This window comes from Drosophila montana, unplaced genomic scaffold (assembly GCF_035044405.1).
Source record: "Drosophila montana isolate Dmon_TW-CO22-7 unplaced genomic scaffold, ASM3504440v1 contig_2178_1, whole genome shotgun sequence".
NCBI classification, from domain to species: domain Eukaryota; kingdom Metazoa; phylum Arthropoda; class Insecta; order Diptera; family Drosophilidae; genus Drosophila; species Drosophila montana.
Genome location: NW_026997075.1, coordinates 1989006 through 2004467, shown reverse-complemented (window position 1 = coordinate 2004467; position 15462 = coordinate 1989006). Strand labels below are relative to the sequence as shown.

At 46.0% G+C, this 15462-nt stretch overlaps 5 protein-coding genes across 6 annotated transcripts; 3 read left to right on the top strand and 2 right to left on the bottom strand.

The window, feature by feature from the left end:
- Positions 1-337: 337 nt before the first annotated feature.
- LOC135427556 (protein regulator of cytokinesis 1-like) lies at positions 338-2551 on the bottom strand. The gene has a single exon (XM_064681095.1). It carries the CDS (start codon positions 2462-2464, stop codon positions 389-391), a length of 2076 nt encoding a protein of 691 aa, XP_064537165.1. The 5' UTR covers positions 2465-2551; the 3' UTR covers positions 338-388.
- A 424-nt stretch (positions 2552-2975) lies between these two features.
- LOC135427558 (protein regulator of cytokinesis 1-like) lies at positions 2976-5148 on the top strand. Its single transcript, XM_064681097.1, has one exon. The coding sequence runs from the start codon at positions 3028-3030 to the stop codon at positions 5017-5019; it is 1992 nt and encodes a 663-aa protein (XP_064537167.1). The 5' UTR covers positions 2976-3027; the 3' UTR covers positions 5020-5148.
- Positions 5149-5523: 375 nt separating this feature from the next.
- RPA3 (Replication protein A3) lies at positions 5524-6405 on the top strand. The gene is made up of 2 exons (XM_064681100.1): positions 5524-5868; positions 5924-6405. Exons 1-2 carry the CDS (start codon positions 5629-5631, stop codon positions 6023-6025), a joined length of 342 nt encoding a protein of 113 aa, XP_064537170.1. The 5' UTR covers positions 5524-5628; the 3' UTR covers positions 6026-6405.
- LOC135427552 (ATP-binding cassette sub-family F member 1) lies at positions 6117-9427 on the bottom strand. Its single transcript, XM_064681087.1, has 3 exons — positions 9197-9427; positions 7928-9142; positions 6117-7860 (listed from the first exon to the last, which is right to left on the bottom strand). The coding sequence occupies exons 2-3, from the start codon at positions 9096-9098 to the stop codon at positions 6242-6244; spliced, it is 2790 nt and encodes a 929-aa protein (XP_064537157.1). The 5' UTR covers positions 9099-9142; positions 9197-9427; the 3' UTR covers positions 6117-6241.
- Positions 9428-9597: 170 nt separating this feature from the next.
- Positions 9598-14357, top strand: Met (Methoprene-tolerant). Of its 2 annotated transcripts, XM_064681089.1 has the most exons (3): positions 9598-10238; positions 10318-11636; positions 12676-14357. In XM_064681089.1, exons 1-3 carry the CDS (start codon positions 10199-10201, stop codon positions 13936-13938), a joined length of 2622 nt encoding a protein of 873 aa, XP_064537159.1. In that variant the 5' UTR covers positions 9598-10198; the 3' UTR covers positions 13939-14357. The 2 variants fall into 2 exon arrangements, with proteins under 2 accessions (XP_064537159.1, XP_064537160.1); XM_064681090.1 differs by having other exon boundaries at positions 9598-11636.
- Positions 14358-15462: the final 1105 nt, after the last annotated feature.

Sequence of the window (15462 nt, the reverse complement as noted above, 5' to 3'; positions counted from 1 at the left end):
TATATAACTGGCTAGATCGAAACACTATATTAAATGGTTAACACTTTAAAATATATTAATTTGATCTTAACACTGTCCTCCAATTTTGTAACGAGATTTTAATATTTACTCATATAGCATTGGAATTATTATTGATTTCTTTATCTTATAATTATTCAAGATATTGACGGATTGCGATATTATAATGCTGTCAACGTTGGTATAAGCAAGTTTCACAATTATCTAAAAAATATATGTGTGCCTCACGCAAGGAGTTTGTTTAAATACACAGACAATGTATAACTAATATAAATGTCAAAGCACAGCAACGTTAAAACAATAATAAAAGAATTAAAAATAGGCATATTAAGTAGTTTTAAATAAAAATAAGTACATTTGTTGGCTAATCTCATTTCTTAAGCTTAGGTTGCCACATTCTGCTGCGTCGTGGCTCGGGTAGTTCTATCTGATGCATATGATCATCGTTCAACTGCCTCTGCGCATACTGTTTTTCTTTACTGTGGAGACGATTGCTGGTCGAGGGCATTTGACGACAGGAGGCCAACGTCCGCGGCAGCTCGGATGATCGCACTGGTGGCTCAAACTTATTATAGTTGCCGATGTCCTCATGCTCCTGCTCATCGCTGGAAGACGGCTGCATGTGCCGTCCTGGCGATGCCATCTTACTGCGCCGCTTTTTGTTGGACTGACTAATACTGCGCCGGCCCAAGCCGGAGCTGCGACGCAAAGTATTCTCCAGCACACGCACCTTCTTTAGCGGCGACTTTATTGACTTCTGTTGGGCAATCGCTAGGCGTTGCATCGGCTTTCGCAGCGCCGGTGATGCTTTCAAAGAGTTCAATGTTTTCATTAGGCTCCTCTTTGCATTTGGGGTCTCTTCCCTGCCGCTACTATCGGTATTAGGTAACTTTCGCTTGTGCAAATTGCCGGTGGTTTTGGCCGCCGAACCTGTCATGGAAGATAACTGCAAATTAGAAGGAGTCTTGCGTAAGGACATCGTTGATGCAGACAATGCCGACATGTTTCTTAGCGCCAAGGGCGTGCGTGGAGCCATCGACCCAGGTGCAGCCGGTGGCAACATCTTGCCGTGGGTTGATGAGGCTGTCCCACCCTGTTTCCGAGCAGAACTCTGCAGCTCCTTGGCCTGGCGAAGGCGCACCCAATCGTTGGCCATATGCTCCAATATGTTCTCCCCATGGACCAGAAACGGCGATTTATGGCGCATCTCATAGGCCTGCACCAATTCGGTAATTTGCTGCTCTATCTTTGGCAGCTTAGTGCCTATAGCCTTGCGCTCCCGTTCCTCCTTTAGAAGCTGTCCGCCGCGATTGTTGAAGCGATTGGGTTCGTTGGCCTTGGCCTCTAGCGCCTCCATACGTGCCCAGAACTCGGCGCGACTAGCAAAGAGCTCAAATATCTCCTTGTTGCTATTATAAAAACTCTTAAGATCATCCAGTTCCAGCTCATGCAGCTCCAGTAAATCCTCGTTGTACCACTCATTGTAAAAGTTGGAAAAGCGTTTGCGCTCCTGCTGTGATTTCAGTGTCAAATCCCACCACTTTTGAATCTCCACTCGCAGCTGCTCGATGAAGGTCTTCAGGTTCTGACGACGCAGCTCCTGGCAGCGCTGCAGCTCCTCTTTGAGCACATCATAGGTCGCCTGTGTATACTCTTCGGCCTCGCGAACTCTGCGCATTGCAAACTCGTCCGATTCCTGCAGACGCTCCCAAAGCACGTGGATCTTCTCGCGCATATCGTCGATCCGTTCGCGCAGTTCTAGCACCTGCGCGGCGAATTCTTTCTGCATGAAACGCAGCTTTTCGAAGATATTTGGAGTCAGGCTCTGGTTTGCCTGGCTGAGCAAATGCTCTTCAGCGGCTGTGTCCGGCCGTATACCGAGCAGCCTCATGTCCTGCTTAATTTGGCTACGCAGCTGGAATAGCTCTTCCATGCGGCGCGTGCGCTCTGCTCGCAGATGCTCGAGGTGTTTACAGAAGGATGACATTTCTTCCGGCTTTGGCAGTGGATCGGCCAGCAGCGGCAGCGGCAACTCACCCAGTTCTTCGCACAGCTGATCCTGCTGTAGAAGCAGCTCACATATCTCAGCGCGACGTATGCGCAGCTCCTCCCGCAAATGCTCAATACTCTTGTCTAGCTTTTGCAGCCAGACATCCAGCGGCATCTCCTCTGGCTTCTCGCCAATATCCAGAGTCCTGTGCAGCAGGCGCCTCAAATCTGCGGCCTCTGCTTGCAGTCCACTGATATCGTCCTTGATTAGCTGCTCCTTCTCATTTGATTCTGTCAGCAGGTCGCTGTAGAAATTTTTAACGCGGTCGTTTAGTTTGCTCTTAAGGGTAACACAGTATTCCTCATCAAACATATACGACCACTTGCTAAATAAACGATCGACATGATCGCTGGTTATAGCCAAGATCATTGATTTTGTTGATGGCTGTTCGGCCATGTTTACGTATTTAAAAATTTAATTTTTTGTACAATTACGAAATACAGCCTAAAGGGGACGCCAACATCAATTGAATATTTCGGTAAATTTAAAACACAAATTAACGTTGCCACCTTTTAAAAATACTGTATGTTAAGTCAGGCGCAGCATTCTAGAGTTTGAGAAGTTGGCAGCGCCATCCAGTTAGAAAATGATTTTTAAATTCATTATCCTTTTTTAATTTCTTTTCCATTTTATATATCTTCTTATAATGTCATTTATGTGGTAAATTCACCACAGAAAGGAGTTACGCCGATAAATACCAACCGCCAGATTGATATTTATTTGTTAATTATGCTAGGTTTGCTCTCTGCAGCCCTCGGAGAATACCTGTTCGTTTAACAGCCGTGAACGGTCGCTAGGTGTCGCTGCTTTCCACGTTATTCACTTAACCGATAGTATTTTGAAAAGGTGGCAACATTTATTTGTGTTTTAAATTTACCGAAACATTCAATTGATGTTGGCGTCTCCTTTTGACTGCACTTTGCAATTTTCATAACAATAACAATTAATGACTTAAAATAATGACTGAGCAAACACAAAAATCAGATATTCTGGCTGTTACCAGCGATCATGTCGATCGTTTATTCAGCAAGTGGTCGTATATGTTTGATGAGGAATATTGTCTAATACTTAAGAGCAAACTAAACGACCGCGTTAAAAATTTCTACAGCGACCTGCTGACAGAATCAAATGAGAAGGAGCAGCTAATCAAGGACGATATCAGTGGACTGCAAGCAGAGGCCGCAGATTTGAGGCGCCTGCTGCACAGGACTCTGGATATTGGCGAGAAGCCAGAGGAGATGCCGCTGGATGTCTGGCTGCAAAAGCTAGACAAGAGTATTGAGCATTTGCGGGAGGAGCTGCGCATACGTCGCGCTGAGATATGTGAGCTGCTTCTACAGCAGGATCAGCTGTGCGAAGAACTGGGTGAGTTGCCGCTGCCGCTGCTGGCCGATCCACTGCCAAAGCCGGAAGAAATGTCATCCTTCTGTAAACACCTCGAGCATCTGCGAGCAGAGCGCACGCGCCGCATGGAAGAGCTATTCCAGCTGCGTAGCCAAATTAAGCAGGACATGAGGCTGCTCGGTATACGGCCGGACACAGCCGCTGAAGAGCATTTGCTCAGCCAGGCAAACCAGAGCCTGACTCCAAATATCTTCGAAAAGCTGCGTTTCATGCAGAAAGAATTCGCCGCGCAGGTGCTAGAACTGCGCGAACGGATCGACGATATGCGCGAGAAGATCCACGTGCTTTGGGAGCGTCTGCAGGAATCGGACGAGTTTGCAATGCGCAGAGTTCGCGAGGCCGAAGAGTATACACAGGCGACCTATGATGTGCTCAAAGAGGAGCTGCAGCGCTGCCAGGAGCTGCGTCGTCAGAACCTGAAGACCTTCATCGAGCAGCTGCGAGTGGAGATTCAAAAGTGGTGGGATTTGACACTGAAATCACAGCAGGAGCGCAAACGCTTTTCCAACTTTTACAATGAGTGGTACAACGAGGATTTACTGGAGCTGCATGAGCTGGAACTGGATGATCTTAAGAGTTTTTATAATAGCAACAAGGAGATATTTGAGCTCTTTGCTAGTCGCGCCGAGTTCTGGGCACGTATGGAGGCGCTAGAGGCCAAGGCCAACGAACCCAATCGCTTCAACAATCGCGGCGGACAGCTTCTAAAGGAGGAACGGGAGCGCAAGGCTATAGGCACTAAGCTGCCAAAGATAGAGCAGCAAATTACCGAATTGGTGCAGGCCTATGAGATGCGCCATAAATCGCCGTTTCTGGTCCATGGGGAGAACATATTGGAGCATATGGCCAACGATTGGGTGCGACTTCGCCAGGCCAAGGAGCTGCAGAGTTCTGCTCGGAAACAGGGAGGAACAACTCCATCAACTCACGGCAAGATGTTGCCACCGGCTGCACCCGGATCGATGGCTCCACGCACACCTTTGTCGCTAAGGAACACGTCAGCATTGTCTGCATCAACGATGTCATTGCGCAAGACTCCGTCCAATTTAAAGATGTCTTCTATGACAAGTTCGGCGGCGAAAACCACCGGCAATTTGCACAAGAGAAAGTTGCCCCTTTCTGGTAATGGCGTTAAGGTGTTGACACCAAATGCCAAGCGGAATCTGATGAAGACGTTGAGCTGCTTGAAAGCATCCCCGGCATTGCGAATGTCCGTTCCACGTCCAGTGGCTGTTACGCAGAAGACACTGAAGCCGCATATCAGGAAGGTGCGTGTGCTGGAAAACACGCTACGACGCAGCTCGGGCTTGGGAAGACGCAGCATGGGCCACACGGCCAAAAGGGAGCGGACTAAACTGCCACCGCCGGATATTTGCGTAGAGCCGCCGTCCAGTGACGATAACGATGAGAATTTGGTCGTCGAGATCGCTCACGATGATACGTACAATACATTTGAGAAATCCATTGAGCCTGCTGCACGCTCCTCCATTCTGCCAAAGGAGGTGGGTTCGTTCTATCGTACTCTAAAGCTGCGAAAGCGTTTGTAGATTTAATCAACAGATGGGGCCTTACTTAATAAAAATTAAGAGTATTATTAAGAGTATTATTTTTGTCAACTGTGTTGTAACTCGATTTTGCTTTAAATACATATAAATGCTATTTTTAATTTAATCAAACGTTGTTGAGACATAATGGAGCGCCAGATAAACATATACGTTATATAGTGCAATGGCTGTGAATTATAAAGCTAAATTTTCATTACAAAAAATAGCCAATTAGAATTTCAAAATTGTTGCCACCTTTCTCGGTTTTAATGTCACACTTCGATATTGCGCTAAAGCTATCGAAGCTAATGTTCTTGAAACTTCATGGAGCATCAGCTTAACATATACATGCGTTATATAATACAATGGCTGCCAATTATAAAACTAAATTTTCATTACAAAAAAAAGGCAATTCGAATTTTAAAATTGTTGCCACCTTTCTCGGTTTTAATGTCACATTTCGATATTGCGCTAAAGTTATCGAAATGCAATCGATATTTGCCTAGTCTTAGCTGCTTTCCTTGACTTTTACGCGCTATTTTCTCGCTGAGCGACGCATTTGCATTTGTTGGTCGTTTAATTTGTATCAAAACTTATATTGTGATTGCAAACATGAATGTTCCCTTTGAGCCCCGTACTCTTGTTAATGGCGGCATGCTGAAACAGTTTGCCGGCCAAACCGTCAGCATTATGGTGCGCGTGGAGAGCGTTGCCGGGACGACGCTAATGGGCGTCAGCACGGATAACCAGAAGCTGCGCATTAGCCTACCCAGCGAGCTAGGCGCTGCCCAGGGCGCCTGGGTGGAGGTTATAGGCATTCCAAATGCTGGCGACGCCATACGCGCCAAAGAGGTAAGTGGAGCTGATGTCTGACGAAATTCTCGCTATAATCTCAATTGATTCGCAGGTTATTGAATTTGGCGGCGACAACATTGACTTTGACACGGATAGCTACAACGCGATGACCCAGCTGCTGAACAATGTGAAGCAGTTCTATCGGCATGGCTAAGTAAGGGTTCCCTAAGCCGCTTAGCCCGCAGCGTCCAACTAGGTTTAAGTCCATTCTTTTCGTTTTTTTTTTTTTTCAAATAAACACGTAATTATTTTCCAAATAGTTCAACATTATGTACTTGCTTTATTGGGATCTGTGGCCCACATATAAAAAAGGCTATCTAGTGAAGTTATTTTCAACAATTAAAGAGAACGAGACCAATTCATTCGTTGGCTATTGCAGCACAGCTGCATTGGCTACCACGCTGGGATTGTTGACCACCTCGCCAAGGGAGTCGAGAACCTCCTTGCGGTAATCATCAAACTCGCCATCAATCTCGTTAATTGTCTGGTCCTCGATGACATAGAGTGTACAGCCTGTTTCGCGTATGAGACGTTCGTCGTGAGAGACTATGATGACGCCGCCCTCATACTCGTTGATGGCCTCGGCCAGGGCATCGATCGATTCAATGTCCAGATTATTGGTCGGCTCATCGAGAATGAGGACATCGGGCGCACTAAGGCACAGTTCGGCGAGAGCAACGCGCGCCTTCTGACCGCCAGATAGATCCTTCATTTTGATGGTGTGCGCGTGGCTGACGAGGCCAAAGGAGCCCAGCGCCTTGCGGGCCTTCTCGTGAGGTAAATTAAATAGACGCTGCAGATATTCAGCAGCGGATTCTTCTGCAGTCAAATGCTCGCCCGAATGCTGATCGAAGCGTCCCACATGCAGGCGATGATTCTTGCGCTGCTCGCCCTCTTGCGGCTCCAGTTCACCGAGCAGCAGCTTGAGGAACGTGGATTTGCCCACGCCATTGGGCCCCACAATAGCAACGCGACTGGTCAGATCTATGCCAAAATCAGCTTTAACAAACAAAGGCTTGTGGCCCTCGAAAGCAAACGTCACATTGTGCACGCCCAGAATGGGCGGCTGGAGCTGCGATGGTTCCGGGAAACGGAATTTGACAATATACTCCTTGGGTCGGGCCAGTAGTTCCTGAGGACCATCTTCCTCTTCCTGTTTCTGAGTCTTCGTCTTGTTCTTTTCCTGTTTGCGTGTAAGCGATTCTTTTTGTTTCTTCTCAGCCGCCTTCTTGGACTGGCCATGGGCCTTCAGCTCGCGCAGTCGCTTCTCTTGCTTCTCATACTCCTTGATCATCTCGCGTCGCTTCTGCACGTACATCTTTTTAAACATGGAGTAGTTGCCCTTGTAGTAGAACAGCTTCTTTTGGTCCAGATGTATTATCTCGTTGCATACATTGTCCAAGAAACTCTGGTCGTGGGATACAATCAACAACGTCTTCTTCCACCCCTGCAAATAGTTATCCAGCCAAATGACCGCATTCAAATCCAAATGATTGGTCGGTTCGTCCAACATCAACAACGTTGGCTCCAAATAGAGGGCACGTGCGAGTGAGACACGCATTCTCCAGCCACCAGAGAATTTATTTGTGGGGCGATCCTGCATCTCCTTGCTGAAGCCCAGACCGGCCAGAATACGACGCGCTCTTGCCTCGGCCGAGTAGGCACCAATGGCTTTCAGCTCGGCAAATGTATCGTTCAGCTCCTCTTGAACGCTCATATCGCCATCGGCGAATTGTTTCTCTAGCTCTTCGCTCTTCTTCAGCATCTTGGTACGCTTGACATCTGCCTCCAGAATTGTATCAATGGCTGTCTTGTCAGTGGCAACCACCTCCTGTTCGCACAGCAGCACATCAATGTTGGGCGGTATTGCGAACGCGCGTGTAGCTATGTGTCGGAGCAGCGTTGTCTTGCCGTGACCGTTGGGACCCACCAGGCCATAGCGACGTCCATGGGCAATCAGCAAATTGGCATTCACAAATAGATCATTGCCTGGCAAAAGGGTGAAAATATGATTCATTTAAGAATTGCATAACTTGTGAAATTAAAATGCACTCACCTTTGGCCGATATCGTGAAGTTCTCAATTTTGATATCCACGGCATGCTCAAGGGCTGCCTGTTGGCCAGCGCTTTTCTGCACCTGCGACATGGTGAAATTATTGTCTAGATCCGAGTGGCCGGCGCCGCCCTTTTTCGTCATTAGCTCCATTTGCCTTTCGTATTCCTGTTGTTTCTTTTGCTTCTTTTTCTCCTTATGCGTGATTTTCTTTTCCTTGCTGTCTTTGGATTCAGCAACTGCTTCCGTTGACTCTTCGGACTTGGGCGTGGTCGCTGGCTCCTCTGGCTCTGGTTCGGGTTCGGTTTCTTTCAGCGTGATGGCAGCAATCTTTTCAGTTAGCTTCTCTTCTTTCTTAGGTTCAGGTATTGGCTCCGCCGCGAGCAGCTGCACATCCTCGATTTCCTCCTCGTCGTCGTCATTGTCGCTCATTTCGAATTTGTTCTTTTGATCTTGCTGCTGCTTCTTAGATTTCTTTCCTGCTGGCTTGGCCGTTTCAAGTTCTGGCTCATCCTCATCCAGATCTTCTGCATCCTTGTTGTCCTCCAGGTCGTCATCATCATCATCATCGTCACTCATCGCAAATTTATTTTTAAGCTGCTGCTTCTTTTTGGATTTCTTGGTTGCCGGCTTGGCTATAGCTACCACCACCTCTTCCTCCTCCTCATCTTCTTCCTCATTTTCACCATTTATATTATCCTTGTCATCTTCATCATCATCATCATCGCTGAAACCATCATTCGCCTTCTTCTTGTTGTTCTTTTTACTTTTCTTGGTCTGTTGCTGTTGCTTCTTGGGAGCTGGCTTAGCAACGGGCGCCGTTTCTTCATCGGAGCCATCGCTGTCTGCTTTTGCCAGGGGCTTCGCAGGCTGCTCATCCTCACTCCAATCGTCGTTTCGTTTCCCCTTCTTCCCCTTTTTGCCAGCCTTCTTCTGCTGCTGCTGCTGTTTGCTTTGCGAGGACTTCACGCTTTCCAGATCATCTGCGTCAACATTGGACAACTTGCTGGCAGTAAGGGATTCGTTATCGCTGGAATCGCCGCCGCCACCTCCAGCACGTTTTCCCTTTTTGCCCTTCTTTGACGCATTTTTCTTTTCGTTTGCACTCACTTTCTCTGGCTGTTCCTCTTCCTCATCGAAGCGTTCCTTCTTCTTGCCTTTGGCCTTGGACATGTCTGTGTAGGGTGTAGATGACAGGTTACCTGCTGTATAATGGACTAAAATTATCTAAAATTCGCAAGCACTATGATCAGCAAACATGAATAGTTTACGTTTACGTTGTCGGTGCTGCTGCTGCGGCGGCGGCTTTCACGTGCACAGCTGGCAAATGTGCCAAGTGTGGAGCTAGGGAAAGAGGAAGAATCACACACGATGATTAGGCGTGTGTGAGTTCGTGTTCATTGGAATTATTATCGGAGTCGTGATGTCATCGTTTTGAGCTGGTTCACAGGTGAAACGGATCTGACCCTATGACGTGATTGTTAAATTTAGTGGAAATGGTTTCTCGACTATGTAAAGTATACATGCATATAATTGTAAATTTTTTTTAAAATATTGTCGTATATTTCACGCAATAATTGTAGCTTGCTGTAGTCAGACGGAACTATTTGAACTGTCCTGTCGTGGAATCCGATAGGAGTGCGCGCATATCGATGTATCGATATGTGTTTTTTGCCCCAAATGTCGCTGAGCTACATAATTGTTTAATAAACAATTAATCACTAATATAAACAAAATAGTGCGTGCGATGTTCTATGTAATTGTACGTACCTTCCATTGATCCGCTTGCAACTGGTCTACGCTGTACGGTAAGACCAACAATAACAAAAACAACAACGAAAACAATAACAACAACAAAAACAACGGAGCTAGAGCCACAACGCAAAGGAGATTGAGATTCGCAACGCAATCAAAAAAATTCCATAAAACGGAAAATAACATACGCTGCCAGAGAGTGAGTGGACAGAGGGAGGGGGCCGCGCGCATAGCCCAAAGGTGGTTAACAGCAGCAGCAGCAGCAAGAGAAGCAACAAAAACAACAACAACAACAACAACAACAACACGGCAAGCGAGACCTTGAAAACTTTAAAGAAATAGCAACAAAAAAAAACTCAAAATTATTAACGAAAAACGCAAACAGAGCCGAGCGCAGAGAGGCAACGGCATCGGCATCGGCCGCTAAGTTATGGAGAGTGACAATTTTCCGCAGCGCGCCAATTAAAAATAATAATAGGAAGAAAATAAAAATACAAATCAAATAAAACACCAAATGCATGGAGAAAAGCGAATTGGGAAGCCGTTTAACACGTAAACGTAAGAATCAAAATCAAAACAAGCTAACGATTTACATCCATAACAAAAGCAGCGCCTACACTCACACACACACACACAGACACACACACACCCGACACAAACACAAACACAATGGCAGCAGTAGTTGCAGCCACGGCAAACGGCAGCGGCGGCGGCAGCGGCTGCGTCGCAGTTATGACAGTAGCCGTCGCCGATAGTGAGACAAACGACGCCAGCGGCGCTTCAAATGGAAGGGAGGCGCGCAATCTGGCCGAAAAGCAGCGGCGGGACAAGCTCAATGCCAGCATACAGGAGCTGGCCACAATGGTGCCGCATGCGGCCGAATCAACGCGGCGACTGGATAAGACCGCGGTGCTGCGCTTTGCCACACACGGACTCAGGCTGCAGTACGTATTTGGCAAGTCGGCGACACGACGTCGACGCAGGCTGAATGTGAAGGGCGGCGGCAGAGGTGGAGATTCTAGCGGAAGTGGAGGCAATGGTAACGGTGTCATCGCTGGCGATACGCCGCAATTAACGGATACGTTGATGCAGTTGCTCGACAGCTTTTTTCTCACCCTCACCTGCAATGGGCAGATAGTGCTTGTGTCTGGGAGCGTGGAACAGCTGCTGGGCCATTGCCAGTCGGATTTATATGGACAGAATCTGCTGCAGATAACGCATCCCGATGATCAGGCGTTGTTGCGTCAACAGCTAATACCACGTGACATCGAGACGCTCTTTTATCAGCAACGACGTAAACAGCACTCGCAGTCGCACTCACAGTCGCAGTCAACGTCGGCCAGCGACGATGATGACAATAATGATGGTGATGATGAACTGGAGCAGGATCTGGAGCGTACACGTACGCCCAGCCCCCAAACAATCGCCCATATGGCGGCCATCGATGAGCGTCTGCGTGCCGATCGTCGCTGCTTCACGGTGCGGCTGGCGCGTGCTTCGACCCGGGCCGAGGCGACGCGTCACTATGAGGTGGTCAAAATTGACGGTTGCTTTCGGCGCAGCGACTCATCGGTAACGGGCGGGGCGGCCGCCAATTATCCAATCGTATCGCAGCTGATAAGGCGCTCGCGTAATAACAATATGCTAGCCGCCGCCGCAGCAGCAGCCGCAGCAGGCACGGTGCCAGCATCGACGACATCAGCAGCGACATTAACGCCGCCCTGCCTGCCGCAACACGATGCGATTGCGCAGGCGGCGCTGCACGGCATCAGCGGCAACGACATCGTCCTGGTGGCCATGGCACGCGTAATGCGCGAGGATTCCTCCTGCCTGAGCCTCCTGTGCCGCCAGCCGGAGCCGTATCAGCTGGAGTACCGCACGCGCCATCTCATCGATGGCAGCATCATTGACTGTGATCAGCGCATTGGCATTGTGGCGGGCTACATGAAGGATGAGGTGAGTGGCCCGCCCCCTAACCTTGTGTACTTTACTCAACTGTATTATTAATTGCATGTCAATGTCAATTTATTTGCACAAGCACAGTCGTCGCTGGCAAACAAGAACTTTTGAAAATAACTTTCTAGTTTCTACATTATAATTTCCATTGGCCATGCATTTGACGCCTTAAATTTGAACATTTTTTGTTTGTTTGTATGCTCGCCTTTTTGTATTTGAAGACTTTTGAAAAACCCCATCAAATTAGCCAATCGAAATCATTACATATTAATTATTGTATATATGCATTGGATTTGTATTTGTCGTGCAGAAGAATAGAGCTTCGTGAAGTTCGCATTTTTCGCACATTAGAATCAACACTGGCAACGAATCATTCTAATTTGCAGGCAACTACATACAAACATATGCACGCTTTTAGGATCGATTGATATGAAAGAAACCTTAATAAATATCACTATTTCAAATATGTACATGCCAATGACATCGATTTGCTTAAGCACATGAAAATCGCATAGAAAGGCGATATTTAGGTCTTCGCTCGAAGGCAACAGAGATAACAGTAAATTAAGAGAACGATAGAGATAGGCAGTGAGAACAGTTATCAAATATAGCATTGAATTACTTAAACTGATGACAATTGCATAGAAGGTCAAAATCTAGGAGGGATTTGCGATAAAATATGTTAAATAAACTTAATGTGCGTGCATCTGAACAGAGAATCTGCATTGAACTTGCTGTGTCTATGTAGACAGCTCTTATTGTCGCTGAGCTTGCAATTTTTGATTAACAAACAGACATAGTTGACTACATAAACGCAGCTCGAGGTCAGAACAGGAATATGACATATAAGTGTATAATAGAGGGGCGAATAATCCATGCATATGTATTCATATTTCTTACCGCATTTACAAAACATACATAACATATATATATAGATATAGATATAGCTGTAGTTAGTACATATTAGTAATAACTATAATAACTTATTGCGCATTTGTTTTAACTAATATATGTATATGTGTGCATTTGTTGTTCGTAGGTTCGCAACTTGAGCCCGTTCAGCTTTATGCATTTGGATGATGTGCGCTGGGTAATTGTCGCGCTGAGGCAAATGTATGACTGCAATAGCGATTATGGTGAGAGCTGCTATCGCCTGTTGTCCCGGAATGGTCACTTCATATACCTGCAATCGAAGGGTTTCCTCGAGGTTGACAAGAGCAGCAACAAGGTGCACTCGTTTCTGTGCGTCAATACGCTGCTGGACGAGCAGGCTGGCAAGCGGAAGGTGCAGGAGATGAAGAACAAATTCTCGACCATTATCAAGGCCGATATACCTACGCATACCAGTCCCGATCTGCCTGCATCGAGGGCGCCACAACAGCTGGAGCGCATTGTGCTGTATCTAATTGAGAATCTGCAAAAGAGCGCGAATGGTGTTGGTGTCAATGGCAGTCCGGATGCGTCGAATGGTGATATCAACATGGATACCATGGAAGATATCTGCTGCAGTTCGCCCGCCTCGAGCAACACGACGCTGACGTTGGAGGAGCAGGCGCCATCGCCGGCACAGTTGGCTCTAGTACCGCCGGCCCCGGGTCACGTCAAGAACTCAATATCCAAATCCGTTAATGTCGTCAACGTGACATCGGCGCGCAATCTTCAGTACCAGCAGCAGCAGCAGCAGCAAAAGATGCAGCAGGAGCAGCGGGAGCGCAGCGAAGCCAATGGCGGCGTCATACGCCAGTTGAGCTATAGCTTAAGTGAAAGCTCCACATTGTCGCCGGCGAGTGCGAGCAGCCTGGAGCTGCCGGACGACGTTAATAGCAATGCATCCCCGCCACCAGCAGCATCGCCGCGCGTCAGTGTGTTGCAGAGGCTAATGACGACGACGCCGTCGCCGACATCAACACCAAAGGTGCCAGAAGCAGCAACAGAGGAGTCGTTGCCGTTGCCGTTGCTGTCGCCGTTGCTGTCGCCGTTGCCGTCGCCGACAACCCAGCTGCAAGCAGCGCTGTCCAATTCGCTGCGTAACCTAGACACCAAGCTGTCAAAGATGCGCGAGGATGCGCAAACGCTCTACAAGCAACAGCAAGAGCAGCACAGCACCTTGCTGCCGGAGTTTGAGCGGCAAATGGATGCCATAATGCTGGAGCATCAGATGCAGAAGCAGTTGCTGGTCAACATCAAGAGCGAGTACAAGGCGGCTTCAGAAACAACCGAAATGCCAGCGGCGCATCAGCCGGTTTCAGTGATAACCAAACAGACGACAACGTCCAGTGAGAGCGGCGGCGGCGATAAATAGTGTGGGAATTCAAGAATGCCAGTGTTGCGAAATGCGAGAAGTCAACGCCCTTTGCCTTCGGATTAGCTACAAAGTTTATTTATTTAGTCCAAATAGCTCAGTATTCAGTGCACCGCTGAAGCTTTGACTCCCCCAACCCCACCTTCCTTCCGCACCAACACACCATCCAAAAAATAAATCCCATTTGAAGACCCAGTGCGATCAGAGTACAAAATCATATATTCTTTTAAGAGAACATCTACTCATTAACATTTAGCAGGTTTTAACTTTTGCAAACTACGAAAAAAAAAGAAGCAAGAAACAAAACACAATTATAGCATAACACTGAAAGAGACAGAGTGAGAGACAGAGAGAAGAGAGATTTTAGCTTTAATATATTTTACAAAAAAAAAAAAAAAAAAAAAAAAACGGAAAAACTTGGCGACTGAACAATAATCAGTAAACAATAACCAAACTGTTGAAAGCAAAAATACAATGCTAATGTAATTAATTAATACTCAATTATATAATACACACAATAGCAGTTATATATATTCAATTTAAAACTAAACCCACTATTTATCGGCCGCCAACAATATCATCCCAGCCAGGCGCACTGGAGTTTTTCTGCTGAGCACTCTGAGCTATAGGGCACACACAGTTTATCTTATTATTTATCTACATATATATACATAAATATATATATACCCACCGTGGCATGTGTATATAACTTTATGTATATATATATTATTATTATTTTTGTTGACAACGTCGCTCCGCCCCACGTATGCAACAAGTTTAGTCAATTTTCATTACAAACCCCCAGTTCCCCCAGCGCCCATCGACAGCTCGGGCAAACATTGTTTGTGCTCGACGATGATGTCGCCTCTTCCATGTTTCGGTTTGCCTTATCGGTTAGCACCTTTTGTTTAATAGCGAAATTTTTGTGTAGCTATTATTAACCATAATTATTATAATTATTTAATATTATATTTGTTTGTATGTTTGTTGCGAAGCTATTGTTTTGGCTTATATTTTTTTTTTCCACTTTACGCTCGTTTGTTCGGTTTTTTTCTAGTGCGTAATATACTTTAATCTTAATTTAAGAGAAAAATTGTAAAATTTTGTTTTCCTTTTGTTTTTTTAGGACGAGTTGTGCTCTTAAAACACTTATGGGTTATACATGCATACATGCGTACATCATAAATGTATATATGTACATATGCTATACATGCACCTGTATAATGTATATACATATATATTTATATAGATATAAATGTATATATATATATATATATTTCGTGTTCTTTTTTGCGTTGTTGTGTAGATTTTTTGTACAATTTAATTTTTAAAAACAAATAATGATAATAATGCGTTACAGATGTTAGCATTAACTATATAGTCTGTAATCTATTAATAAATTACAATAATTATTAATGAAAATACCGTTAATAAAGTAAAGAAACATTTGTTTTTATTCCAATTCCAAAACAAGTTGAACAAAACAAGAAAAGAAAAAATCTGTCTGAAATGTGCTGAAAAATT